Below are 9,320 nucleotides of genomic sequence, written 5' to 3'. Positions count from 1 at the left end.
TCGGGACCGGGACGGGGATCGGTCCGTCCCGCCACCCACACCGCCCCTCCGGTAACCCGCCCCGGTACAGAAGGCAGGGCGAGGCGGCGGTATAAAAATGTACACTTTATTACACCTTCAGGTAGGATACAGCACTATTCCTTATCATCCTACTGGGGCGAGTACAAATGTTCATCACTTATGTACAGGTTGACTTCCTAACACACTCCTGGGAGAAAGACACATCGAAAGGAAGAAAAAAAATAATTAGAAGGAAAAAAAAATAATGGTGACTTTTTATCTTCATCAACTGACCTAAACAAGAAACAATCGCCTCTTTAGACACCAAATCAGACCAGCACAACGACATAGCCAACAGCTCTCCCACTGCTGGAACTGTTCCCCCCCACCCCGACCTTCATGCACATCATAAAAGCTAAACACTTAAAAGTAAAACTGGGGCTACCTAAGCAATATTTTTGGATGAGCAAGGCTATACTGTACACAGTGTCACTATCCATTACCACTGCATCTGCTTTGCATTTTAAACTATTCTGCTGTCAGCAGTGCCAGCTCCCTGGCTGGCAGTGAAGTTTAGGGGATGGCACACGCCAGGGGTTAGCAGGGTCAGGGGAATACTACTGCATGCAAAAACAGCTTTAAAAAACCCAAAATGCCCTTGTATTTGTACACCTGAGGGTCCAAGAAAAAAGTATGCAGGAAAAAAGAGTTATAAAATAAAAAAATCAGACTGCCTGAGCCAATGTTACATTTGTGATCTGAACAGAATTGGCTGTACCTATCCCAACTAACACAGAGGAGCTGGCTGAGAATTCTTTCTTGTTTAAGCCATGTGGATTGCCAGGTACCAACAAGTGTGGACATACAGAGGTAAAAACAAAATAGATGCTTTCCTTGCCCTTAAATAGGCTCCTTTCCTAAAAGAGTAAAAAGATCACAGAATGAAAAAATAATTTTAAAACCATCTCAGAAAAGGAATGTTGTAATTTTGTCTGGATTTTACATGTTGTGCAGTTTTATGGCCAAAGTAAAATAAATCCCTTCAAGCCACTATGGGCTTTTTGATTCCTTACTCAGTGCTGTTTGCAAAGTCTGTTATTCATTGTATGCAAGAAAAGTAAAGAAACCCCCCACAGTTCTATGCAGCTTTTTGCTTTTTTTTTTTCTCCATAACAATAAGGCAAACTGATTTGGAGGAAGAGGCCACGCTCTATTCACATCCAAAATACCCACCTGAAGATACATTCATTGTTAGCTTTAGTAAAAGAATAGTACAAAAGTTAGATCTTACTCTTTACACAGTTGAAGAATTAAGTCTTAGATTTAATTTCACTATTCTCCCTTTCCCCCAGCCCCCCACCCCCGAAGCTGAAAGCCGTGTAAAAAGTACTGAACATTTAAACATGTTGCAAGAGCAGAATGAAACTGAGAGATTAGATTTTATCAGCTGGAGATTTTTTGTGACAGAAGTCCCAAGAGAAACAGCTATGGATCATCTGTTTAGCTGCATCTACTGAACAATTCTTTTACAAAAAAAAATGGGCTACACTTTAATACACATTTACTATCAACACAGTATTTACTCAGCTCATGCCTAAAATATCCATTATTTTAAAGTGAAATACGAGAATGAGCACACAGGTTGGGTGATTCAGTAAACTGTACACAAAAACTACTAACAAACATTTTAAAAGACTTACAAAAATGGAGAATGAAACCTTTTTTTTTTTTTCCTTTTTAATTACATATACTTACAGGTTTTCACATTTATTGGCTAAACTTTGCAGGGAGCACTTCAAGCCTGTGTTAGATCTTCCAGGGGTGTTTACCACAGGGAAGAACAACACAGAGCTTTTGTACAGATGGAAAATACTGTGCTGTATCAACTACACCTGGTCTTTTGTGTGCCTTCACTGTGGGTACTGAGCACACACTGAACTACAGCAAGGAGCTGCACATGGCCACAGGCAGGTGTGGTATTCTAACACAGATGGATTTTACTGACATTTATGGCAGATCACCATTTCACTTTTGAGAAGCTGGGCAGAATTTCAACCTAAGTAATGCTTGCTTTATGTGGTTTAAATGAGCACAGAGAACACAGGCAGAATGCATCTTGTACAGAGTTTGAGTGCTAAACAGTTGCTAATACACTGAAGTTACATGTGAGTTTTCATGTTTAAATGTTCACCAGCAAGAAACCTTCTGCTACAAAAAAAAAAAAAAAATAGAGGTGTTTTGTCTTCATTTGGATGTTTGGAGTAGCTTCTCACTTGTCTCAGCAAACACAAATACTGTGTTTCTCTGTTATTGCAATAGTTCAACTTGGTTTAGTAGGTGCCTTTAATCTGACAGTCGGCGTCCTCATCTGTACTTTTGCTTGCTGACTCTGGGCTTCAGGTGTTGCTGGTGTCTGGGCTGGGTTCTGTACACCTGGAGCCTGAACCTGGGGAGATGCTGTGGTCACAACCTGCTGCTGGATCAGCTTCTGCTGCACCACCTGAGCAGTAGCAGTGGTTGCAGGGATCACCTGAACCTGCTGTTGTCCTGCTGTCGTCTGAGAAAGGGTCACGGTTTGGGGCTGAGCTTGTACCTGCACATCAGGAGGAAAAGGCAATTACAAAATGGTTTGGCATTAAACTGAGCAGTCCTCACATTTCTGCTCTACAGAAGGAATCCTGCTTCCTTAGGTATTTGCTCTCTTAACTGACAAACATCTCAGACAATGATTCTGGGAACGGAGGCTCTGTGGTTTCACTGAGAAACACTATCCTGTCACATTTTCTATAGCCTTATAAATCAGAACTAGGAGCCAAAGTGCCTGTAACTCTGGTCTCTGCAGTGCAAATCCAAGCACATGCCCTCAGATATATTCAGAAGGCAGATGAAAGGTACAAAAACCTTACCAGATATGTAGGAAAATTCCTGTACTGCAGAAGTGAAGGAGCAGGGAAAAGAACAGAGGGACAGCCAGAGGACCAAAGAGGTTAAAATGCTGACTCTGCACCCATATTGTGACAATAAATACAGCCACTGAGGCTGCCCACCAGTCTCTGCCATTTCCCTTTCAGACTACAGCTGCCAGTCTCTATTGCCAATTTATGGCAGAATAGCTTGAACTCCATCCAGACATCTAATTTTCATAGCTATACCCAGAGCAAGGGAATAAAAAAAAAATCAACATCTTGTTCAGAGGACAAGGTAATGAAAACTGAACAGCTTCAGCTGCCTTTGTCAGATGCAGAAGCCAAACAAAGCTACAAGGACTTCTGCAGAGGAAAAATTAACTCTCGAATGATCCAAAAGGATTCCTGTGGGAAGCACTAAAATTGCAGATAAAAAGAATGCCACATACACATAAAGACCATAGTTTAAAAAATACTTACCATGGCCTAAACCTACTGCCACTGAAGTCACTGGTGTACATGGGAGGGAAATTGTTTCTCCTTTTGCCACAGACTCCAAGTCAGAGTTATGCCACCATTGATGACTTTTGAAAATTATTTAGGAGCTCTTCCTGACTACAGAGGGCAACTCAAGTTATGTTGACTGATGAGGTTTCTGCTTCCTGCTGTCTACTTTGCCCTTGAAGCATTCACATCTGAGGTGGTTATCAGACAGCTTGCACCACTTTATCACCATTTGGAGATAAACAGTCACAGATTTTATTCTGCACTAAAACACTGCACTGTGAACTGTGGCAGATTAAGAACTGACTGGCCCAGATTTTTGTGCACCAAATGCAAGAACTTCATCCACCCTCCAAAGTTAAATAATTCCTGCCAATCAACTGCCTAAGTTAGGCCTGTTGCTAATGATCTGGATGACACTGTTCTAAACAGTGATAATTAAACTGCCTGGTCCTTAGGGGAGGAGAATCAAATCACCTGAGCTTCTCCTGCCCAAGCCCTGTCTGTTACCAGCACACATTTGGAACAGCCACGACACCATTCTGCCTTCTACAGAGCACTTGGCACAGCTCTGTGAACTGAAACAAAACAACCTGTAACCTTCAATTTGTCCTAATTTTTGTGGAAAAAGCTCAGATGGTGCTCATTAGTTCAATTATTTGCTATATTGACTATACATCACCAGAAACCAATTTTTAAACATCCTTTCAGCTCTAGAAAACACTTTTAAAAATCTGTTTTCAGTTTATCTACAGTGATGAACAAACATTGCTACATCTATGAAAGTTTTAGACCAGAGAATAAACCTCAGCTGATTCAGTATTCAAGATTTATTTTTATAGAAAGGCACTTGCTATATTCTTCAAAAATACTACCTATGCCACACATAAGGTGAAAAGCACACACATTCCAAAAAATGAGCTTTTCTAAAGATCATGTTTGCAGTGCTATATTTGACGAGAGCAAAACCTACCTGTTGGGAAACTGAAACCATCTGCTGAATGTTGGCAACAGTAGCCTGTTGCTGGACCACTTGTGGGAGTTTTGCAACCTGTAGTGATATGAAATAAAAAAAGATTGGATCAAAATAAAAAGCTGCTGATAGCAGCAAAACACCAAGGCCTGTTAATGGTAAGTTGCAGCTTGGCATTTTCAGTGAGGTTGAATGTTTATTACATTTAAATCTGTGAATAGAACTTAGCTAGGGGAAGAAGATAAATATTTTAATTTTTAACTACAACACAGTCATTTCATCCTGACTACCTATAAAACTGAAGGAAGCACATGAGTTCTAACAGGTTCCATTATCTGGGATATACTTTTGAAAGAGTAAGGCTTCCAATTCCTAACCCCCTTCTTTTTCCTTGGTTAGGCTGATCCAGTTATGCAGAAAAGAAAGTATTTGAGTTGTCACCAACTCTTGGCTGCCAAAGATTAGGCTCTGAGGCAGCACCAGAAACAGGAAAAACTGGCTGAAATTTCTTTAGTAAACAGAGTATGGAATCCCTTGCCTAATAAAAAGGAGTGACTCAATTATTTTGTTTCAAAGAAGAAAGGCAAACTTGCAGCCCACAGTTGCTCTGACTTGCTGTAAGGCCACATATGCAGCACCAGTGAATTTTATGAAAAAGTCAATTTAAATGAACATGTGACTAGAATTAAAATGCGTGGGTGCTGAATTCTACCTCACCTGTTGTCTTTACAATTCTCCAGTCCCAATACATTTAAAGGTGTAAACCTGTGTTACCTGTACCTGAATCTGGGCCTGCACTTGCTGGGTTCCACCTGGTTTCTGGGTTTGGGAAATTGGAGTTGTTAAGAACTGGGTTTTAATGGCAGGCTGTGTAGCATAAGTTACTTTTTGCTGCTGTGAAGTCTGCTGTTGGGTCTGGACTGTGACCTGTTGAGCATTTATCTGCACAAGAGAAAAAAAGGCATCAATGACTATTGAAGTGTATTTTAAAGAACAGGTATGTGGGGAAAAAAGATTAATTACATTTAATTATTGAAAAAAAAGGCAATAAAAAAATGAGCACTAGATGGAAGCCTGCATGCATTTACACAAGTATTCAGAATTAAAGTATTTAATGAAAAGTTTCTCTCTTACACACAACACTCACACAACAATACACTTACTAAAAACTACCAATCAACCACTTTACAGAAAAAGAATTAAACACCTGAGAACCTGTTCTCTCCAGATATACCTAAGATTCACCCCTAGAAATCCTGACTGACTCTCTAGGGGTGTCCTGGTCATCCAGAACCACTGCACAAGTTAATAGAGAACAGACAATGGTACCTTTTGCTGCACAGTAGCTTGTCCCTGTGCAACCTGGGGTTGGATGGCCTTCTGCTGCTGTGCTGCTTGGTGGTGCTTGAGTTTCAGCAGCTGCTGGACATGCAGTGGCTGTGCAACTACGGTCTGGCCTCCTGAAAATTACAGAAATAATTAGAACCATAACAGTCTTCAGTTTATTGCTTTGTACCATTAATCACAGCTTGCACACACAGATTCTACTTTTAGAGATTTATACATTTGCACAGCTTTAAGCACTAACAACCCACTGATTTTAATGGGAATAAGACATGACTTTGACAGTAAAGAAAATTTCTTATCCAAGGGCACAAGTAAGCTAATTTTTTGTTCCAACAACAATTTTCCTACAAGAAAAAATTGTCTATACTATAGGAGACTGCTATGAAATACAATTCTTCCTATTTCCAACTTGCATCCACATACCTGCTGCTTTCTGTGGCTGCCCAATGGCAACACTAATGCCTGCCACAGTCACAGGGAGTGTGGTGACTCCTGCAGATGACACAACAGCAGCTGGAACAGACACCACTGGAGGCTTTGCCAGAGCAACCTGTGCTGCTTGTGGAGTCTGGGCCTGGATCTGTCCTTGTGCTTGGAGCTGGGAAGCAGGAACACGAGTCTAAGCAGTAAGGAATGAAGATTATTGTACCAGCACAGAAAGATTTGCGGCATAGAACAGGTGATTATAAAGTGATAGCTGTAAATGTTTCTAAATGTAATGGCTCCTGTACAGTGACACAATTCAGAGAAGGTATCAATGGGTAAATACAATATAAAGCTATTTATGTTACAGCTGTTCCTTCTGAACTGCCAGAGCAATGCAAAGGGCACTTGTGAGTGTTCATTTAAACCATTTAAACCAGCCAGGAGTGAGATGCTTGAGACAGTTTTTGCCAAGTCAAAGGCAACTCACCAGGCGTGCCACTTGCAGGTTGGTGACCGTGGTGCCCGTGAGGACAGCACCAGGACGAGGGGCTGTCACAGCAGTGAGCTGCTGGGTTTGCTGCTGCTGCTGCACTTGTACTTGTGCTGTTTGCTGCTGTGCCCCTTGCTGTGTCTGCTGTGCTGCCTGCTGCTGGGGGAGCTGCAGCTTCTGCTTCTGCAACTTGATCAGTTGCTCCTGCAAAAATCAAACACCTCCATCATTTCCAGTGGTTTACATCACAGGAGAAAAATGGAGATGCATCCAAAGCTTAAAAAGAGAAACATTCTGTACCAGACTAGAGCTAAGACCAAGTACCTAAAATGTAATTCTTTTACACAATGGCTTCCAGTGAGCAGCAGTAAGTGCTTTCTATCCTGCCCTACTCTACTATTGAAAGTGCTGTCAGACTCACTGCCTGCATGAAATTCTAGTAGGATGAAATTTAAGAGGGAAATACATCTCACTGTTGCCCAAGAAAACAGGACACAACACACACTGCTAAGGAAGCTTACAGTAATGAGAGAAATGTGCTACATTACTTCATGAGTCGTTCCTCACCTGTGAATTTCCCTACAGATTTTATTTGAGCTGGAGACTGGGCTTGTGCCTGAGCCTGGATCTGTGGGACCTGCACCTGAGCAGCCTGCTGCTGCTGTTGCCTGAGCAGCTGGAAGTGAGCAGGGGTGATGGTTTTGCCTGACAGCTGGACTGTTGGTGTAGCTGTGAATAAAGGAAAAACAAAATGTTATGACAAATAGTTTTCAAGATTCAGTTTAATTCCTGAATTTCACCTGAGAAGTCGAGCTGTTAAATGCTTATTTTTCTGCTCCTGCACACTTTGTGGATTTACTACATGTAAGAACACATTATCATGAGCATGATGTAAAAGCAGAGCAGATCATAAAATACAAGAGCCTTTCTTCACAATGTGTTTTAGTGAAGACAGTCAATTCTAATATTTTACTGATAGATTGTTAATAATATTTTTAAATTGCAATGCCTAGGGGCCAAGCTCTCTATTGCCATATTTTATCCAGAAATACTGGAGATAAATGTCATCTGAGCACCAACAATAAAGCAAGTTAAAAATCACAGCCCTGTTTAATTGCATCTCAGACTTCCAGTATTGTGGGGCTTTGGGGGTGGATCTGCAGGAATTCTAGGGCCCTTTGTGCACTACTGGATAAAGTCCCTGAACACAGGATTGTTGCCACATTTCTCTTCACAGAGAAAAGCAAGCGACAATTCTTACCAAGAATACTTCTGGGTTTCCCATTCTCTGAACCTCAGAGAATGATCAAAACAATTATCTCATTTGCTGTGCCTGGCTGTGCCAAAGTAGAATGAAATATGGGGACTGTTTACCCGAAGTGATGGTGTTTTGTTTCCTTGGCCTATCAGGTGTGTGTGTGTCAGGACTGTCGGCTGACAGTCATGAGATTCTGAGCAGTGGAATGCAGTTGAGTGCTGGGCAGATTCATTTAGATGTAATGTAATATAATACAGAATAATATAGTACAATAAAGTAATTAATTAGCCTTCTGATAAGATGGAGTCAGACGCATCATTCTCTCCCCCTTGTCAGGGGCAAAAATATCCACTCTACAGGATCATTACCTGGTGTCACCTGGGTCACCAAAGACCTTGTCTGGGTCTGCACAGGGGTGAGGTTGGTGGTGACCACGGCTGAGGCTGTCACCGACGTCACGGCGCGCACGCCCTGCGTGGAGGCGATGGTCACCAGCTCGGTGGAGGCTGCGGGCGCCGCGGCCGCGCGGGGCTGGCTGTGAACCACCTGGGCAGTGGCCGTGCCTCCCGAGGTCTGCAAGGGAACACAGCCTTTACTGCTCCCTTCCCAGCCTCACATCTCCCTTCTGCAAATGGAATAACCTTCTAGGCAATTTTAAAAACAAGCACAAGAACTAACGCCCCAAATCTGTCTAACACATCTGTTTGGATGAATCTTAAAATCAGCGTGTGGTTAAATCTTTTTCCAACAGGCTGATCAGCAAACCCTTCACTCCATTACAGACATTTGATTTTAGTACCTTTCAGTATTTTGCTATATCTTCCATAGTCTTAAACCATTAACATAATAATAAGATCATAATTAATAAAGCACAAAACAGTTACAGGCTGAAAATGTTAATGACATAATACATTGCTTTTAGCAGCACTTCCCTACAAAATATTTTTAACAGTATTAAGCTTTTTTTCTGATAAACCATTCCAGTGTTCTGATGTTTTGGTAAGAGAGAGAGGTTTGATAAAGAACCCCAAGATGCACATGACATTTTCAAGAAGCAGAATTTCTAACATGGAAAGCTAAAGCTATGCTGATAAAACATGGAACCCAGTGTGTCCAGGGACACAACTAGTGACAGGATCTACTCACAGTCAGCGTCCCAGGTATGACAGGTGAGGCCAGACGTTTATTGATGGGCTGGAAGGTGGCAGCAGGGACCCCAGCAACAGTGTTCACAATCACATTTCCACTCACTGTAGCTGAAAGCAAGCCAGGATTAATGTGAGATTCTGAGAGTGAAAATCCCAATGTCCCATCACTTCCTATGCCCAATTATAAAGTCTCCTTACCAGTCTGGATGCTTGTCCCCGTCACTGCTGTTTTGATGGTGCCTGCCTAAATAGAAAACAATTAAGGTAA

The 9,320-nt window shown here is 41.8% G+C and overlaps 3 protein-coding genes across 3 annotated transcripts in view; all 3 read right to left on the bottom strand.

Moving 5' to 3' along the window:
• The window catches only part of NOC4L (nucleolar complex associated 4 homolog), a 9,547-nt gene extending 8,302 nt beyond the window's left edge, over positions 1-1,245 (bottom strand). The window contains 1 exon segment of the mRNA XM_031057464.1: positions 1,234-1,245. Within this exon segment, the coding sequence (XP_030913324.1) occupies positions 1,234-1,245 (12 nt within the window).
• Positions 91-6,856, bottom strand: LOC115947913 (E1A-binding protein p400-like; the record flags this gene model as incomplete). The annotated part of the gene is made up of 7 exons (XM_031057463.1): positions 91-2,446; positions 2,531-2,593; positions 4,384-4,461; positions 5,158-5,325; positions 5,713-5,843; positions 6,154-6,349; positions 6,644-6,856. Coding segments are annotated over 7 exons (975 nt in total), but the record flags the coding sequence as incomplete, so codon positions are not given.
• A 334-nt stretch (positions 6,857-7,190) lies between these two features.
• The window catches only part of EP400 (E1A binding protein p400), a 39,584-nt gene continuing 37,454 nt past the window's right edge, over positions 7,191-9,320 (bottom strand). Inside the window, exons 45-48 of the mRNA XM_031057462.1 lie at positions 9,251-9,296; positions 9,051-9,160; positions 8,273-8,477; positions 7,191-7,375 (exon numbers count right to left, since the gene is read on the bottom strand). Of these exons, the coding sequence (XP_030913322.1) occupies positions 7,191-7,375; positions 8,273-8,477; positions 9,051-9,160; positions 9,251-9,296 (546 nt within the window). The remainder of the gene's footprint in view (positions 7,376-8,272; positions 8,478-9,050; positions 9,161-9,250; positions 9,297-9,320) is intronic.

The sequence above is a fragment of the Geospiza fortis genome, unplaced genomic scaffold (assembly GCF_000277835.1).
Source record: "Geospiza fortis unplaced genomic scaffold, GeoFor_1.0 scaffold408, whole genome shotgun sequence".
NCBI lineage: Eukaryota > Metazoa > Chordata > Aves > Passeriformes > Thraupidae > Geospiza > Geospiza fortis.
This window is presented reverse-complemented; position numbering and strand designations above follow the sequence as displayed.